General features: G+C 40.9%; 1 protein-coding gene across 1 annotated transcript in view; it reads left to right on the forward strand.

Moving 5' to 3' along the window:
* RBFOX1 (RNA binding fox-1 homolog 1) overlaps positions 1-18,741 on the forward strand; it is a 250,667-nt gene that overhangs the window by 118,834 nt on the left and 113,092 nt on the right. The window contains exon 7 of the mRNA XM_032230214.1: positions 1,640-1,720. Within this exon, the coding sequence (XP_032086105.1) occupies positions 1,640-1,720 (81 nt within the window). The remainder of the gene's footprint in view (positions 1-1,639; positions 1,721-18,741) is intronic.

Consider the following 18,741-nt stretch of genomic DNA (forward strand, 5'->3'; position numbering starts at 1 on the left):
CTGCTGGCTTTATTAATTTTTCATACACCAATATTTCAGCCATAATGGGCTGTAACAGCTCCTCAGAAGTTTTAGAAACACATTAACTGCCATCAGAGCCGTTAATCTAGCTTGGATTTACACCATTTGTATGATAATATTTTTAACACTACATTTTTAAAAACAATGGCAACAGCTTTGTTTTTTGTAATGGTTGGAAGCAAACCTCTATGTATAATTAACGTAACTAATATTAAACAATATTGGGTTAATTTCTCTGTATTTAGAAGGCAACTTAATCTATTTTGCAACCCATTTGCTCAAAATTATTTAGATGATTTTAAAAAAAGAAAAAAAAAACCTGAGAAGAATGTGAAAAATAGCCACATTGGAAAGAAATAATGTTGTATTATAACAGCCCTTGCAGTTAAAACTGGGAGCTGAGATTGTCTAGCCTTTTCTTCAACTTTAGTGAAATATTTCAGCGGAATATTTTCTAATGTAGACGAGGCTCATTTCTCAGGCTTTCCCTGGCATTAACAGTATCAACTGGAACACTGCCAATCCTTCAATAGTAAGATTTTTATCTCTTTATTCCTGACTGTTCCAAACTTGCTGTTCATTCTCTAGTGAATACAATAATGAATGTAGATTTTATTATCTCCTCTTTTTGAAAATGACAACTTCTCAATTTCTGGAAACAGTAGGTTACAGATGGGGAGACTCATAATCTGGAAATATTTTCTCTGTTTCTTTTCTTATCACTTTTCATGGTGATTAGCTTAACCCAGCCAAAGGTTTAGTTTAGCCCAGTAACAGGTTGTCCATACAGCACAGGTGTGTATTAATATTTCTGATGTGTCCATGACTCCTAAAGATGGTTTCCTTCCTAATGCCAGGAAAATAAGAATGCAATTACTAAGCAAGGCTGCACAACTACAAACTCTACTGTGTGTTTGCTTCAGGGTGGCAAGCTGGGATGGGTTGATCTTCCTTAATGTAAAAATGAAAGTATTTATACTGGGTGAGAGACAGGCTATCAATAGACCAGACTTCTTCAATCTGAGAAGTTTTAGGTATTTATGGGGCTAAAAATCTCAGGTCTCTTATCTTTTGGTCACTCTAGATCAGGGGTCAACAACCTTAAACACTCAAAGACCCTCAAAGGTTGTAACCGGAAGCCCCTTGTTCAATTCTGGAGCCAACCAGAAGTCTGGTTTCACCACCATAGAGTCCCCTCCGAGCACAGTGTCCTTTTCCTCTGCCGACTAGAAGACCATAGAGTCGCCTGCTAGCATGGCATCCTTTTTCCTCTATCATCTGTCCTAGTTGAAAACCTTATCAATTGTGGAGCTGACCAGCGACAGGGAGCCGCAGCAGAGGGATGAAAGAGCCACATGCAGCTCCAGAACTATGGGTTGCCGACCCCTGTTCTAGGTGCAAATAATTGTGGGGGTGGGAAAAGTGTTAGGATGGGAACTTTTGCTGCAGGTGATTGGGAGGTAGATTTGCCCACGCAGAAGAGCAAATATAACTTACTGACTATGTCAAAAAAGCTATTTTGGTTTTGCATAACTCTAATATTTTTTTTTCATATATGTGCTCCCAATCTCAAAACACTTTCTGTCTTTCTCTGTCTCTCTTTCTTTCTCTTTCATAGGCAGGGTGCTCCTGTGCCAGGCAAATCAAGAAGGATCGCCCATGTACAGTGCCCCCAGTTCACTAGTATACACCTCCACAAGTAAGTCAATACTTCAGCTACCTTTTTCCTGATTGATTTGTTGATTGCCTTGGAAATGTCCTCAGAAAGACCCAGTTCTTGGACTACGTTGAACATGAAGTCTAAGAAACCTGCAATTTCAAAGTGGAGAGTGAATGGTGTCTTTTGCCTACTAAGGAGGATATGCAGTAGAACCTCTTATCTCCATCTAGAAGAGGGCTGTGCACTTTGCGTGGTGAGATAGCAATCGCAGTTTGACATATCTAGCAGGTGAAAGGTTGGAGATGGGGTAATCTCAGGGGTGGGATCCTACCGGTTTAACAACCAGTTCACTGAGCGCATGTTTCATGCACTGTGCACGCATGCACAGTTTAGAGAAGACTTACCTTCTGGATTACTGCTTGGGAAGGAAAAAAGTTTAGACATGCCAATCCACTATGCCACGCAACTCAGCTGAGAAGATAAAGGTAGGTAAAGCACAGGGGTGGGCAAGCAGGCCCACTTGTTAGTGGGAGCAAACCGGTTCGCTCCCAGCTGACCATCACAGCTACTGGTTCACCTGAACTGGTCTAAACTGGGAGAATCCTACCTCTAGATGGTCTCCCTGGCTTTCTGCAAGGTGTGGAAAAAAGTGGTAAGGATCCAAGACTGTCAGGTTCAAGGAACCAAAAACAACATGATGAATTGTTCACAGTAGTTTCTTCATTGCTTTTGGTCCATAGACAGGAATCTTACCAGATTAAAGCACACTTTGCATAACTATGAGATAAATCCTGTTAAGATTTTAGAGAGGATCCCTTCTGGGCCTCTTTCTACAGAACAAAGGCTCACAGCTGATTTGTCTATTATTGACTTGGAAACGAGTTTCTCCATCCTGCAACCCAGCACCAGATTCCACCACATAAACTTCCCACCCAGGGTTCAGAAAAGGAGAGGTGAGAAGGAGAACTGGCTGGATGCCTCTAAAAGGCAAACATGGATATTCTTAAGGCCTCTCTAGGATGCCTCTCAAATGAAAGGTTCAACATCACATTGAAACAAAACTTTTCAATCTATAAAGAGGACCGGTATAACTTTTATTAATTCTATTCTATTTAATGTTCCTTTCATTTACATGGCAAAAGGGACGCAGTGGCTCAATGGCTAAGAAGTTGATCTTGTCGATCACAAAGGTCAGCAGTGCCGCAGTTCAAATCCCTAGCGCCACGTAACGGAGTGAGCTCCTGTGACTTGTCCTAGCTTCTGCCAACCTAGCAGTTCGAAAGCACGTAAAAAATGCCAGTAGAAACATAGGAACCACCTTTAGTGGGAAGGTAACAGCATTCCGTGCACCTTTGGTGTTGAGTCATGCCGGCCACATAACCACAGAGACGTCTTCAGACAGCGCTGGCTCTTCAGCTTTGAAATGGAGATGAACACTGCCCCCTAGAGTTGGGAATGACTAGTACATATGTGCAAGGGGAACCTTTACCTAATTTACATGGCAATTAAATCAAAAATGGATTTTATCTTAACCCAAACAAACCTCGTATGGTAGAAGTTTGTTCTCTGAGCTTGTGGGTTGATTTCTGAATGTTTCATTACCAGGCTAGGTAGCATCTTCAGCAGATGTTACCCAGCCTGGTAATGAAATGTTTGGAAACCAACCCACAAGCTCAGAGAATGAACCTCCACCCTCATCGTACACCCAAGCTACAGATGTTCACCACTATCACAGTCCTCTTTGTATCGGATCAGATCTGGGATGGGGTGGGTGGGTAGGGAGCTGGAGTTGGAATTCCAGGTGTGCCATTGTAAAGTACAGTAAAAAAAAAAAGTGGCAATGTTGATTGAAAAAAATGGGAACATTGTGCATTTAAGGTCATAGAAGATCATTTTGACAGACTGTGGTATGATTATAAGAATGCTGATAAAAGTGAAACAGTTATGGTATCATATAGGATAGTGATGGCGAACTTTTTAGAGACCAAACTGCAACCCCAAACCCACTTATTTATCACAAAGTGTCAACACGGCAATTAAACCTAAATAATGAGATTTTACTACCTAAAATAATGATAAACAATGCAAACTTCATTTTTTCCTGCTTTTGAAATATTACATTTAGCAACAACAAAAAAGAAAAACTTCTGTAATATCATTTCTCATTCCCTCCCTCGTTCTTTCTTTCTTTCCTCCCTCCTTCTCTTTTCCCCTCTTTCTCTCTTTCCCTCCCTCTTTCTCTTTCTCTCTCTCTCTGCATCTCTATTTCTCTTTCCCTCCCACTCTCTCTGTTTCTCTCTCTTTCCCTCCCTTCCTCTCTTTCCCTTCTTTCCTCTCTCTCTCTGTGCCTCTCTCTTTTCCACCCTCTCTCTTTCACTCTCTCCTTCTCTCTCTTTCACTCTCTACCTCTTTCCCTCCCTCCCTCTCTGTTTCTCCCTCTCTCTCTTTCCCTCCCTCTCTCTTTCCCCCTCTCTCTCTTATTTTCTCTCTCTCTCTTTCTCATCTCTCTCACCCCTTCTTTCCCTCCCTCAATGGAGCTGGGCTGGGGTGCCGGCATGCGTGCCCACAGACAGGGTCCTAAGTGATACCTCTGGCACGCGTGCCATAGCTTCACCACCACTAATATAGGAAGTGTTGTGAATAAGATACTTCACTACAACGAAGAGATGTTATATCTTATGCTACTTATGTGAATAATTGTATCACTTGTCAATGGCAAATTTTAAGAGTGTTCTGCCTTAGAGGCCACCTTTCAAATTAAGTAATAATCAATCCAGGACACCTAATTATTTGTTTATTTAATGAAATTTAATGTATTGGCATGCTTCTCATGTCCAAAACCTGCTCAAAACTAATCAATCAACCCATTCATAATGAAACAGAATTGATAAAATAAAAAACTGCTAGCTGAAACAATCAAGGCTTAGAGCAGTGTCTGCCCAGCCTAAGAACAACATAGAACAAAATCCAGCCAAAGTTCAGTTCTTTATTTGCTTATGCCCAATAGACAGAATCTTACCAGGCTAAAGTTTTATTATTCTCACCCTAATGAATATACCCTGCGAGATTGAAGGGCGTGGCTATCCTAAATTTCTTCCTCTGACTCATACAAGCTCCCCTTTCATAGGTAGAATCAGGGGTGGAATCAACTTACCTTTGCTACTGGTTCGCAAAGGGGAGCAGTGCAAGTGCACACTTTGCTTGCAGCACTCTGCCTCCGCACATGAGCAGAACCGTCTGCATGCGCAGAGCATAAAAAACGGGACATGATGACGTCCAGGTGGGTGGACGGAACTCCCCACTGCTGCCGCTACCTGTTTGCCCAAACCAGATAGAACTGGTTGAATTGCATCACTGGGTAGAATCCATTACAGGAAAAGACCACTGCTCAATGCAGAAAGAATTCTGAAGTAAGGGGGAGGCAATCAAAACTTTCCATTTTCAAGGTCCTATCCAGAGATGGGCTGCCGCCGGTTTGGACCAGTTCGGGGGAACCAATAATACCGAGCAGCAGCTGGGGCCGCCCACCCACCCACTCCGGTACTATCCCGTCCTATATAATTGCCGTGTTTTTTTTGTCACGTGCGCTCACATTTTCATTTCTGGGTGAACTGACAAATGACTATGTGAAGTCCACCTCTGGTCCTATCAGATAATCATCAATTTTTGTCTTGTTTCAGTGCATAAAATATATTTTATCGAAGAGATAGTCTAATTCTACCACTCCCCTTCCTGTTCTGCTGTGAAGCCCTTTGTTTTCATTTCAAGGAGGGTCTGCAGGAAGGAGAGATCAAAAACTAAAAACTAAAATAAGAATAGTGGCCTTTTCTCACATGAATCTTTCAGTTGTGACCTCCATCTGGATATTTTTGCCCTTTCCTTTCTGTACTCGTTTCTTTTTTCCCCAACAAGTCTCTCAGAAAACCACCACTGGTCAAGGTATACAATACAGAATCTGCTGCATTATCAATAAGATTAGAATTAGAATAGAATAGAGCTCGAAGGGACTTGGAGGATCTACCACCCTCCCACAGCTTTTGGGGTGCGATGGCACTGTGGACCCATTTTTTGCCCTCCTCAGACTCCAGAGGCTTTCTAGGAGCCTGGGGAGGGCGAAAATGGCCTCGCCACCCCCCGGAGGCCCATTTTCTGACTTCCGGTTTTCATGTTGGGCCATTTTTTCCCTCAGGAGGGCAAGTCTCCGGAGGATGAAAATCAGCCCAACACAAAAACTGGAAGTTGGGGAACAGACTTCCGGGTTGCCAGTTGGGCTGTTTTTCTCCTTCAGGAGGCTTCCCTGAAACCTAGAATGTGGATCACATAACTTTTATTAATTCAATGTCATATACCTTTAGTTCACATGGTAATTAAATCAAAATTGGATTTTATCTTAGCCCAAACAGATTCTTTGTTTCAGATCAGAGAGGGAGGTGGAAGCAGATTTCCAGGTGTGCCATTGTAAAGTAGAGTGAAAAAAGTGGAAAAGTTGTGCATTTAACATCAGGGAAGATGGCTTTCAGCATCATTTTGAGAAACTGGAAATATCTGGAAATATTGCAATTATTGCACTTCTTAAGTCCTAACTCACTCAGCTTGGAAGGGCCCATATTCTTAGGTGCTACCTTAATAATTCTTAGTTCTTAATCATTCTTAATTATTAAGTTTAGCAATAGCAGTAATGCTAAACTTAATAGAGTATATTAATACAGTAAACCTAATACAGAATAGCAGTATTAAGAACTTAATTATTAATTATTAAGTTTAGCAATAGCACTTAGACTTCTCTACCGCTTCCCAGTGCTTTACAGCAATCTCTAAGCAGTTTACAGAGTCAGCCTATTGCCCCCAACAATCTGGGTCCTCATTTTCCAACCTCAGATGGATGGAAGGCTGCCTCAACCTTGAGCTGATCAGCATCGAACTCCAGGCTGTGAACAGAGTCATCCTGCAATACTGCATTCTAACCACTGCGCCACCCCCCAGCTCTGCTGTGTTTCCACCAGTCTTAGATGGTGAATCTAACTAATTACCCAAACATGATACAACAATCTAAGACAATTGAGAGATAGTGAGGTGCAGATGTCTTTGAACAAGAGACAGGGAAGACGTTCTTCACCAGGCAAGGAAGTAGCTAGCTTGAAGACTCAACCATCATTGCATAACATTGTCATGCAATGTGTGGGACATCTTTGAACAAATGAGACTGAGATGTGGGAACCTAAGAGGATACATATTCAGAGACAGAAGCTCCTCTGGGTACCACTTTATACACTATGTCTCCTATGATCAGAAGGATGCTGCCCTTGAATTCTGTGGCCACAACCTCTACTTTGTACAATGCCTTGGAGCACTCAACAGAGCATCGCTCCCAAAGCATTATGGGAAATATGAAATGGTGACTCATTTTCTTTTTATGAAAGTAATTATTTCCAACCGTGTTATGAATCTGCCCTAGGCTCCCTCAACTGATCTGCCATTAATAGCCCTTCTCGATCTCAAAATCTACAGATAGGACCCAATAAGAAAAAAAAAAAAGAATTAGAGAAAGAAGAAATAAAGACAAGGGTGGTGAGAGAGCTTCTAGATCTGCTCTAGTCCTTTTACATAATTGTGAAAACTTCCATCAGTTTCTGTAATTAAACTAATGGTCTAAATGAATTTCCAGATCACTAGCTATTCATTTTGATATGTCATTACACTGAGTTCAATTAATAGGAAGTCAGTTTACAGCCCATTGTGTCCTTCAAATGCTATTCTATTTCATCAGTTTTAATTAGCAATATTCATTTGGTCACCATCCCCCACTCCTTCCCACCCATTCAGGCCACGCTCACTCATTGGATGGGCCCACTCTCGGACTTTGAGGTTCTTGGTTGTTTTGCCTTAAAATAAATAGAGTGAAACGTGAGATAATTAGCACTTTTAACACAAAGTTTGTGGGGTCCAATCCAATGCTTCTGTTGCAATTGGCATAATTACTTACTGCATTTGTGGCTGGCTAAAATTCCACATGGGTTTCAATAAGAAGGAAAGGAAAGGAAAAGAAAGGAAAAGAAAAGAAAGGAAGGAAGGAAGGGAAAAAGGAAGGAAGGAAGGAAGTTGTTTTGTTTTGTTTAATTTACTTTATTGCATTGCACATCATACAATGAAATTAAATGCCTATCTTCAGGGTACATTATAAATATAAAAATAAAATCACAAACACACATCCTTCTCATCCTATATAATTGAAATTGAAAACCTGATATTGCACTATACCATAGAATCAGTGGTGAGTTTCAAAACTTTTTAGAAATTCTTTTGTAGGTATGGCCTGCTTTGTGGGAGTGGCTTGCCGGTCATGTGACTGGGTAGGAGTGGCTTGCCAGCTATGTGACTGAGTGGGAGTGGCTTGGCAGTCATGTGACTGGGTGGGCGTGGACAACTTGTAAAATCTGGTGAAACTCACTTAACAATGCTCTTGCTTAGCAACCAAAATGTTGTCTCAGAAACTGGCATTTGAAGCACGCAAGTCTTAACGCTGTCAGGTTACAAGACCCTTGCACCCCTAAACCTTTAGGGGAAAAAACCCAGGAGTTTTCAAACTTGACAGCTTTAAGACTTGTGGACTTCAACTCCTAGAATTCCTCCTCTCACTCTTCATCTTGATGATGTGCGAACGGGCAGGGGGAGGGAGCTGGAAATGGTTCTAAACGGCACTGTAGATTTGTGGAACCTCTTCTATAGAAGAGATTAGAACTGGCAGGAACCCACCCCTGCATAGACTTCAATATAGTTACTGCCCTGGGATAGAAGCTGTTTTTCAGGCTATTTGTCTTGGTACCATCTGCCAGATGGTAATAGTTAAAAAAAAAGGTGGAGATTCCCAGAATGAGATGGATCTTTAAGAATTTTTTGAACTTTCTTAAGGCAGCAGGAGCTATAGAGTTCTTCCAAAGAAGGGAAGGGGCAAGCAATGATTGATGTTGACCCTCTGAAATGTCATCCTATCTGCTACTGTGCAATTGGCAAGTGATACACAGGTGCAGTAAGTTAAAATGTTGATAGAGAGAGGAAGGAAGGGGGATGGAGGAAGGAAGCAAGGGAAGTAGGGAGGAAGGAAGGAAGTAATTTGTTTTTACATGGAGGCATGAAGAAAGGAATTTGTTTTGATGGAGGAAGGAAGGAAGGAATTAGTTTTGAGAGAGAGAGAAAGGAATAAAGGGGGATGGAGGAAGGAAGCAAGGGAGTGAGGGAAGAAATTGTTTTTACATGGAGACAGGGAGGAAGGAAGGAAGGAAGTTGTTTGACAGAGAGAGGAAAGAATGGGGGTGGGAAGGAAGAAAGAAGTAATTTGTTTTTGGAAAAGAAGAAAGGGAGGGGGAGGGAGGAAGAAAGGGAGGAATTTGTTTTGGCATGAAAACATGAAGGAAGAAACTTGTTTTGGTGGTGGTGGAGGAGGGAGGGAGGGAGGGAAGGAAGGAAAGAAGGAAGGAAGGGTTTTATGAGAGTACTAGAGTGATGCTGTCAAATTTAACACATCTATACAGCATTATTAAATTAAGTTCCTTTCAGGTTCATTTGACTCCATCCAATGACTCCAGTGATATGGAAAAAGCCACGGAGTTTTTCAAGGAAATTTGCCACCTCTCCCTCCAACCTGCCTCCATGATGGCCTTCCAGCCAGGGACCACTGGGCTTAACCCTTCTAATGTTGCCCATGTATGATTCTTCTGGTCAGAAAGTTGAAAAAGCTGATCTTGCAACTCTAGGACACTGCAACCACCATAAGTACATGCCAGTTGCCTGGCCTCCGAATTTTGATCACATCACCATGGAGATGCTACAATGGTTGTAACTGTGCAGAATGATCATGAGTCACTTTTTCCAGTGCCGTTATATCTTCAAATGGTCACTAAACAGTCACTGTTGTAAGTCCAGGACTACCTCAACTAGTTCTTTTTGCTTTTTGGATTATGATCTCTCTCTCTCCCTCTGCCTCTATCCCTACCTTTCTCCCTCTCCCTCCTTTGTTGTAACATGGCCTGAGCTGCTTCTCTTCTGGAGTGCAATCCAGCTACCGCCCAGCATTTTGTAGCCTTCCGGCGCACTCCTTCCAAGTTCTGCTCGTGTTGATATTTCTTTCACAAAAATACATATGGCAGATAAGTAGCTGCAGTGGGATATTTTTGCTGTGTGTCAAAGAGATATTAAAACAATAAACTACATTGCCCTGGGAGTTTAGCTTACAAGCAAAATGAAAACAACACAACAAAGATGAGATCATTTTGAAAGGTGGCAAGGCAGAAAAGTCCCTGGGAACCAACCATATTACTCACAGAAAATATTTTGAATCGCAACCTGTTCTTAAGTAGCCATGTTCTGACAACTCTAAATCAACCCCCCATACATGTTGGAATGGAGGGAAGAGAACATGGTTTGTGTTTCAGATTATCCATCCCCTTGATAAACTTTCAGAACTAAGTGGAATATCTGGCTTATTACACATAAATAACTCTAAGGTTTTTTTTTTTTTTAAGAGTGGAAGGTTGACTCTTTTCCTTTTTCCTGCAGAATATAAATTGATCCAGATCAGGGGTGAAATCCATCAGGTTCTGGAGAACCGGTAGCAGAAATTTTGAGTAGTTCGGATAACCGGCAAATGCTCCCTCTGGCTGGCCCCAGAGGGGGGTGGGAATGGGGATTTTGCAGTATCCTTTCCCTGCCACGCCCACCAAGCCACGCCCACCAAGCCACACCACACCCACCACGCCCCACCCACAGAACCGGTAGTAAAAAAAAATGAATTTCACCACTGATTGAGATCATGAAAAGCTGCATCTGTATGCATTTACTTTACATTTGAAGAATCTAGTTGTTCTTTTTTAATAAGAAAAATCTGTGCATTGAAACATCTCAGGAGATGTTGGAGTTCAGTCTTGACTTATTCACAATTGCAGGAAATTTCTGGATAAGTTTGATCTTGTAGGAGGTGTGTGTGTGTGTGTGTGTGTGTGTGTGTGTGTTTATGTGTACGGACGGATATGCATTAAACCTGTATAATTGTATTGTATTGTATTTATTAATTTTGTATGCCGCCCACTCTCGGAAAACTCCGGGCGGCTTACAATAAAAAAGGGAAGGGGGATACAAAAAATAAAACAGCAGTTTAAAATTACAACAACAATCACAACCTAGGGTGGGGCCCGACAATTCAACAGCCCCAGGCCTGCCGGAACAGCCAGGTCTTCGTCGCTTTACGGAAGGCCGGAAGGGTGGTAAGGGTCTGGATCTCAATGGGGAGATCGTTCCATAGGGCCAGAGCAGCTACAGAGAAGGCCCTCCCCCGGGGGGTCGCCAGCCTACATTGACCGGCCGATGGAATCCAGAGGAGGCCTAATCTGTGCGATCTAATCGGTCTATGGGAGGTAATTGGCAGGAGGTCTCTCAGGTAGCCAGGTCCGATGCCATGTAGGGCTTTAAAAGTAACGACTAGCACTTTGAAGCATGTTCAGAGACCAATAGGAAGCCAGTGCAGCTTGCGGAGGATAGGTGTAACGTGGGTGTACCTAGGTGCACCCACAATCACAGTATAAGACATTCAGTCCTTCAAATTGATTCAAATCAGTTTGGATAGATTTGAATGCAGCTGAATAATTTCTTGAAAAAGACATTTGAATAAAGTTGGCTAACATGGAGGTGTCCAAACCAGTGGTGGCATTCCAATTTTTTTATTACCAGTTCTGTGGGCATAGTTTGGTGGCCGTGGCTTGGTGGCCATGGCAAGGGAAGGTTACTGCAAAATCCCCATTCCCTCCCGATCAGCTGGGACTCAGGAGGCAGAGAATAAATGGGGGTGGGACCAGTCAGAGGTGGTATCTACCAGTTCTCCGAACCACTCAAAATTTCTGCTATCGGTTCTTCAGAACTGGTCAGAACCTACCATCTCTGGTCCAAACCTATTCATTTGCCTGAGTTTTAGTGGTCCAAACTGGGCTGAAACAAATTAGATTAGAATGGGATCAGATATTTAGTCCGAATAGAATTGGTGATCTATTTGAATCTCTTCTTTTTGAGAAGAGATTGGACAACCATTTGTCTGAAAGGGTATAGAGTTTACTCTCTAAACAGTGGGTTGGACTAGAAGACCTTCAAGGTCCCTTCCAACTCTATTATTCTATTTTATTCCTATTCCATTCTGATATTCTTTTCTTTTCTTTTCTATGCTATGCTATGCTATTGTATCCCTATCCTTATTCCTTTCTGATATTCTGTTCTGTTCTGTTCTATTCTATTCCTATTCCTATTCCATTCTGATATTCTGTTCTGTTCTGTTCTATTCTATTCCTATTCCATTCTGATATTCTGTTCTATTCTATCCCTATTCCTATTCCATTCTGATATTCTGTTCTGTTCTGTTCTGTTCTATTCTATTCTATTCCTATTCCATTCTGATATTCTATTCTATTCCATCCCTATTCCTATTCCATTCTGATATTCTATTCTATTTTATTCTATTCCTATTCCTTTCTGATATTCTATTCTATTCCTATTCCATTCTGATATTCTGTTCTATTCTATTCTATTCTCCTGCAAAAGGTAATCTATTTTACAATTTATCAGGTGGGAAAAAATAATCCCATTCTTCTAATGCTTCCCTTAGTGTATTGCAGTTCATTTTAAGTACTATAGTAAGGGATAGCAAATTTTAAAACAAAGTTATAAAACATGAATATTTGAAATACATATTTGTAATGGATAACAGTAGTTGTGGACAAACTGAAAATGCAGATTTTTAAAATAATTGAGGTCCAGTGTTTGAAAAACAAAAACTGCCATAACAGAAAACATAAGGATTCTGAACAATTGAGATTTATCATTTTTGATATGGATATTTCATCTGCTTGCCACTGACAGATATTTTGGGTATGTATAAAAGTGCATTGACTGGAGTCATGTAAATCAAGCATTTGTCACATTGGATTGATATTTTCTTTCTTTCTATTTTTTTTAAATAGTTCCACATTCCCCATCTCCAATCTTTTATAAGGAAAAGATTCGCCAGTCAGTGCTGACTGGCAACTACGCGGAGGAGAGCCTTTTCAGTAGTAGCTCCGACCCTTTGGAACGATCTCCCCGTGGAGATTCATACCCTCACCACCCTCCAGACCTTCCGCACAGCCCTCAAGATCTGGCTATCCCGTCAGGCCTGGGGTTAAAGATCATAATCTGTCCCCACCCGAATGATGAATGAATGTTGCTTTTTATTTTTAATTATGTGTTGTTCTCTTTTAACTGTCATTGTGTGTATTCCCTCCCTATATGTTGTAAGCCGCCCTGAGTCCCCCTAGGGAAAAGGGCGGCCTATAAATAAATTTAAACTAAAACTAAACTAAAAACTAAAATGAATTAGTCTTTCCAAGCAATGGAAATAATTTTTTTATTCTTTTTTTCCCCTGAGTGAAATTTTATCCTGGAGGAGTTGTCAATATACCTGAGAATATCTATACACCACATTCACGAATATTTTTATCAACACATTATGATCCATGTAGATATCAGATTATTATTTACATGTTGCTTGAATTAACTCATTACTTCTTTATAATCAGTGGGAAAGCATCTTTTGCTTGAAGTCCTTGTCAACGAGGGGAAAACATCATGATTATAATTATTTTTTTACTTGCAATCATCTACAGAGCTTTGCAGTGAGCCTACGTGAAGGAGAGGGAGATGGAGATAGGATTGTAAGGTTGTGTTGCAAACACTTTCTCATCTTGCAGTGCATAATTGTGTGAAAAAGTGTCAGAAATGCAATATTTGCAGGCGGGAATATTGGTGATACTGCCTTTTCAGATAAATGTTATCTATAATTTGAAAAGGGAGGTGAAATTGAAAAGAAGTCTTGGGCAGTGTGTTGAGTTCTCCTCAAGATGAACATAAATGTATGTGTTTGGGCAGGGTTTTTTTTAAAAAAGAAAAACAACAACTCTTCTCACAAAATTCAGGGTTCTATATCAATCCAAACCTACCTTCTTGTTGTTGTTGTTGTTGTTTTGGTGATGCAAATGGAAACCACCATGAAATATTAAGTTCAAAACACATGGTTTAGGGGTTGAAGTAGCTGCTTCTATATTTTCATTCTTTCTGTTTTCTCCCTCGACTTCCTACTTAATTGGGACACGGTGGCTCAGTGGCTAAGATGCTGAGCTTGTCGATCAGAAAGGTCGGCAGTTCAGTGGTTCGAATATCTACCTCCGTGTAACGGAGTGAGCTCCCATTAACTTGCCCCAGTTTTAGCCAACCTAGTAGTTCAAAAGCATGTAAAAATGCAAATAGAAAAATAGGGACCATCTTTGGTGGGAAGGTAACAGCGTTCTATGCGCCCTATTCTATTCTATTCTATTTTATTCCTAGTTCTTTTCTATTCTTTTCTATTCTATTCATTCTATCCTATCCTGTCCTATCCTATCCTATCCTATCCTATTCTTACCAGGACCAGAGATCTTAGATGTCTTAGAAGCTTTTGGACTCATGCTGAAGCCCATCCTCAGGGACCATTTCTATGCATGCCTTAATATCTTAATATTAATATCTTAATCTAGCTGCTGATGGAAACACAAGCACGAGACTCTCCACAGGTTACCATACAGCATATGTTTGCAACGTATGTTCAAGAGAGGCTTGAAATTTGATAGCATGGATGGAGGACTTGGTGAGCCTCTTGTGTTAGCCTCTTCAGTTTATATGGATTCACAGCAGATTGGAATAATAGAATTAGAGGTTGGAAGGAAAATAAAGCTCAGAAGACATAACCTCTTGTCCTAGTGACCAACCCAGATTGGATCTTGCAACATTATCCTGGGACACATATATTCACCTTTATTTGGTTGTAACGGACCCCTTGAAGGTCTTCTCATTCAACCCACTGTCCAAGGCAGGAGCTTCTGGTAGGTCAATCTGGAAGATCACTCTGGGATCTTTCTGTTCCTGAAGCAAGTGATGATCTAGCAGAATTCTCTTCCTGAGTTGAGCTGTGTTAAGAACTCTTCTTCTTCTTGTGCCATATTCATCATCAGATGTTGGTGATCATGTTGGCAATCTTATTTTTATCAACAGCCACATGAAAAAGTGCTGCTGAGTTTTGTCCAAAGCAGTCCCTTAGATTTGGAAGCCATGATGTTCTTCTTCTGCCTAGACCTCCTTTCCCTTCAATCTTTCCCTGGAGGATTAAGTGAAGGATGCCATATCTTTCTGGGAGGTTGCATCACATGTCCAAAATATTCTTTTGCTTTTTTATGGTTTTGATGATTTCCCTTGGGTTTCCCAGGGGGCTTATCACCTCCTCATTAAGAACTCACAATAAGAAAAAAAAAGAGACAAAAAAGATTCAATGTAAAATCCCTATGTCTCTCTCCACACCTTTAAATCTATTCTAGCTTTGGACTAAATAGCACGCAAGCATCTCACATGATTACTTATCCTCTTCTATTCTATTTTTCTCCTTAAAAGTTTTCTGGAGATTTCACTGTTGCTATCTGACATTTAGGGCCAAGAAGAAGAAGGTGACATCTCTTGCCCTCCACATTCAGTATCCAGAATAGTATAGTGTAGTGTAGTGTAGTGTAGTGTAGTGTAGTGTAGTGTAGTGTAGTGTAGTGTAGTGTAGTGTAGTGTAGTGTAGTAGAGTAGATTAGAGCACAGCACACCACAGCACACCACAGTACACCACAGTATAGCCTTTATTGTCATTGTACATCACATATACAGAAAAAAATGGTTTTAGCTTCACTGGTGCAATCCATGACAAAAAATACAAACAACATAAATAGTATAAAGAATAGTCCCTATACAAGTAATTATGGAAAAACAGAAAGAAAAAGAAAAACTAATCATACATTTCCACGTGTGTGTGGAGTGATTGTGGTTGTGTTTAATTGATCTAGTTGATCCAGATTCTGTCTGGCTGGGGAATTCTGGGCATTGAAGTCCATATGTCTTAAAATGGCAAAGGTTGAGAAACACGAGCGTATGATTCGAAGAAGCAAAATTGTTTGTAGACTATTATTGATGTTTAGCTGGATTAAACCTTGATCCATTGAAAACAGTTCCAACCTCACCATATTGGATCTGACAATGGCATTGACTTTCCATAATTCATGGAACAATTCACCTAGTTTTGTTCATTTTTTCTGAGCAACTATCTCCCTTTAAAAAAAAGTAAAAGTTAATTAATCAGGGCCGTGTCAATTTCCTTCTGCCCCGTCCATTTGTGGCAAGGTAATTAATCATCACCCCATCAGGGACAGAGAAAGGGAACCTTCTGGGAGACTTTTATTGTCCCTTTGAATGAATGAATGAATGAATGAATGAGTAAATAAATAAATACGGGCCACATGCCACCTCGCAGCAAATACATCTTGTCTTTCATAATATTTTATCGACACTTTTGCATGCTGTAATAGACAGCAGCAGGAAGCAGCTGTAGTTCAATGCAATATGAATATTAAAGGAACAAATCGGAGCGGATTTATAGGCTATTGCTTTTTCTGTGCCAGTTTGGAGATTACACCAAGCAAATGAACAGTGAAAAATTACTCTTCCATGTGGGGAATGGTGATTAAATTTGTACCTTAATTAGCTTCTTCTTCTTCTTCTTCTTCTTCTTCTTCTTCTTCTTCTTCTTCTTCTTCTTCTTCTTCTTCTTCTTCTTCTTCTTCTTCTCCTCCTCCTCCTCCTCCTCCTCCTCCTCCTCCTCCTCCTCCTCCTCCTCCTCCTCCTCCTTCTTCTCTGCATCCTTCTCCTTCTCTTTCCCCTATTTTTCTTTCCAGTGAATTTCAGATGAAGCTGTGCAAAACGCACTAAACTGTACTGCTTCATATTGGAGTGGAGTTCAACTGAATTGCTTATCTTAAGCACATATTCTAAGAAAAAAAATAGTGCTCCAGTGATGGAGCACTCACAACTTCAGGGGGCAAGCTGTTCCATTGATTAATTGTTCTCACAGTCAGAAAATTTCTTCTTAACTTCTCGGTTAGATTTATCTTTAACAAGCTTCCACCCCTTATTTCTTGTTCTGCTCTCTAGTGCTTTGGAGGGTAAGTTAATCACCTCTTCTTTGGGATAGCTCTGGGATAGTTCACAGACAGCTGCATCTAAACTACAAAAATTGCAGTGACCACTGGATGGCAGCATAGAGAGAAAAAAACTGGAATCCTTTTCTGCCATCCAGTGGTGGATAGGTCAATAATTCTGTTGTGAAGTCCTTTCTGTAGTGTGACTGATGTCCATGCTTCCACAGGGGCTAGGGTTTGGTAGATATGGAATTTCATCTGGGAGACCACCAATCCCTTCCTACACAATGTTGTGTCACAGTGCCCTACCAGATAAACACCGTGGGGGAAGTTACAGGTAGATTCTTTTATTTGTTTATTTCATATTATTTCATATATTTATCATCCTCACTTGAAGACTGAAACAACATATATTGTTTATGCAGGTGTGCATAAACACAGAATGCAAGAAAACTCCCCAGTAATCTATGTTAATTTGCTTTTTAATAAAGTAACTCTATTAGTTTCTTTACACTAAACAGATTTTTAAAAAAACCTAGCAGATACTACTAATTAAGCTAAGAAAAACAAAACAAAAAAGTATAGAGCAAAGGCAAAAGAAAACATACTCAAATTACTTCCAATTTTCTTTTACATCAGTTATAAGCATGAATTTAAATTGACCTCTCACTCTGCAGTGATGTCACTTTATATTTTTATTTACTGTTTTTTTTCTAATCATCAAACCTGTATATCATAATATTATGCTTATCTGTCTCACACCAAAAATCTCAAACAAAAAGGGAAAGAGTGCAGAAAAGAACAACAAAGACGATAAGGGTAACAGTAAAGGTTCCCCTCGCACATATGTGCTAGTCGTTCCCGACTCTAGGGGGTTGTGCTCATATCTGTTTCAAAGCTGAGGAGCCAGCACTGTCCAAAGATGTCTCCATGGTCATGTGGCTGGCATGACTACATTGGTATATAATTCTTTCAAATTCATTCTTACAATATTCAAAACCAAAAGTCATTTTATGTACTTTAAATCTTTCTAATAATTGCACATAAGAAAAAGAGCAATGTGATAGCCTAGTGGTGAAGATGCTTGCTTCCCACTATTAAGGTTGAAAGTTCAATCCTAGGTAGTGGCAGATGTTCTTCTCTCTCGGTGCAATGAGTAATTGTCTGCTGTGAACTCCACATAGGTGTCAGGGAGAGCAACCAGTAAACAAATGCTCGACTCCATCGAGTTGCCCCGTCTCTATCTTGATTTAAGGTATAAAAGAGAGCTGTATAGTATAGTATAACCTTTGTTGTCATTGCACAAAATAAATGCAATGAAATTGGTTTTAGCCTCACTGGTGCAATCACATGACAGCAAATACAAACAACATAAATAGTATAAAGAATAATCCCAATGCAAGTAATTGAGATTTGAGATTTGAGAAGTTTATTTATATGCCGCCCTTTTCCCTGGGGGGACTCAGGGCAGCTTACAACTCGAAAAAAGGGGGGGAACAAACATTTAACACGTAGGACAATACGTCATTAAAAAACACAACATTCATACCATTCGGGTGGGTTACAGTCTTTAGCCCCAGGCCTGACGGGATAGCCAGATTTTGAGGGCTGTGCGGAAGGTCTGGAGGGTGGTGAGGGTACGAATCTCCACGGGGAGATCGTTCCATAGGGTTGGAGCTGCCACCGAGAAGGCTCTCCTCCGCGTGGTTGCCAGTCGACATTGACCGGCAGATGGGACTCGGACGAGGCCTAATCTATGGGATCTAATAGGTCGAGTGGAGGTGATTGGCAGTAGGCGGTCTCTCAAGTACCCAGATCCACTACCATGAAGGGCTTTATGGGTGACAAGTAGCACCTTGAAGCGTACCCGGAGATCGACAGGTAGCCAGTGCAGCTCGCAGAGGATAGGTGTTATGTGGGTGAAGCGAGGTGCACCCACAATCGCTCGCGCGGTCGCATTCTGGACTAGCTGAAGTCGCCGAATACTCTTCAAGGGCAGCCCCATGT

This window comes from Thamnophis elegans, chromosome 14 (assembly GCF_009769535.1).
Source record: "Thamnophis elegans isolate rThaEle1 chromosome 14, rThaEle1.pri, whole genome shotgun sequence".
NCBI lineage: Eukaryota > Metazoa > Chordata > Lepidosauria > Squamata > Colubridae > Thamnophis > Thamnophis elegans.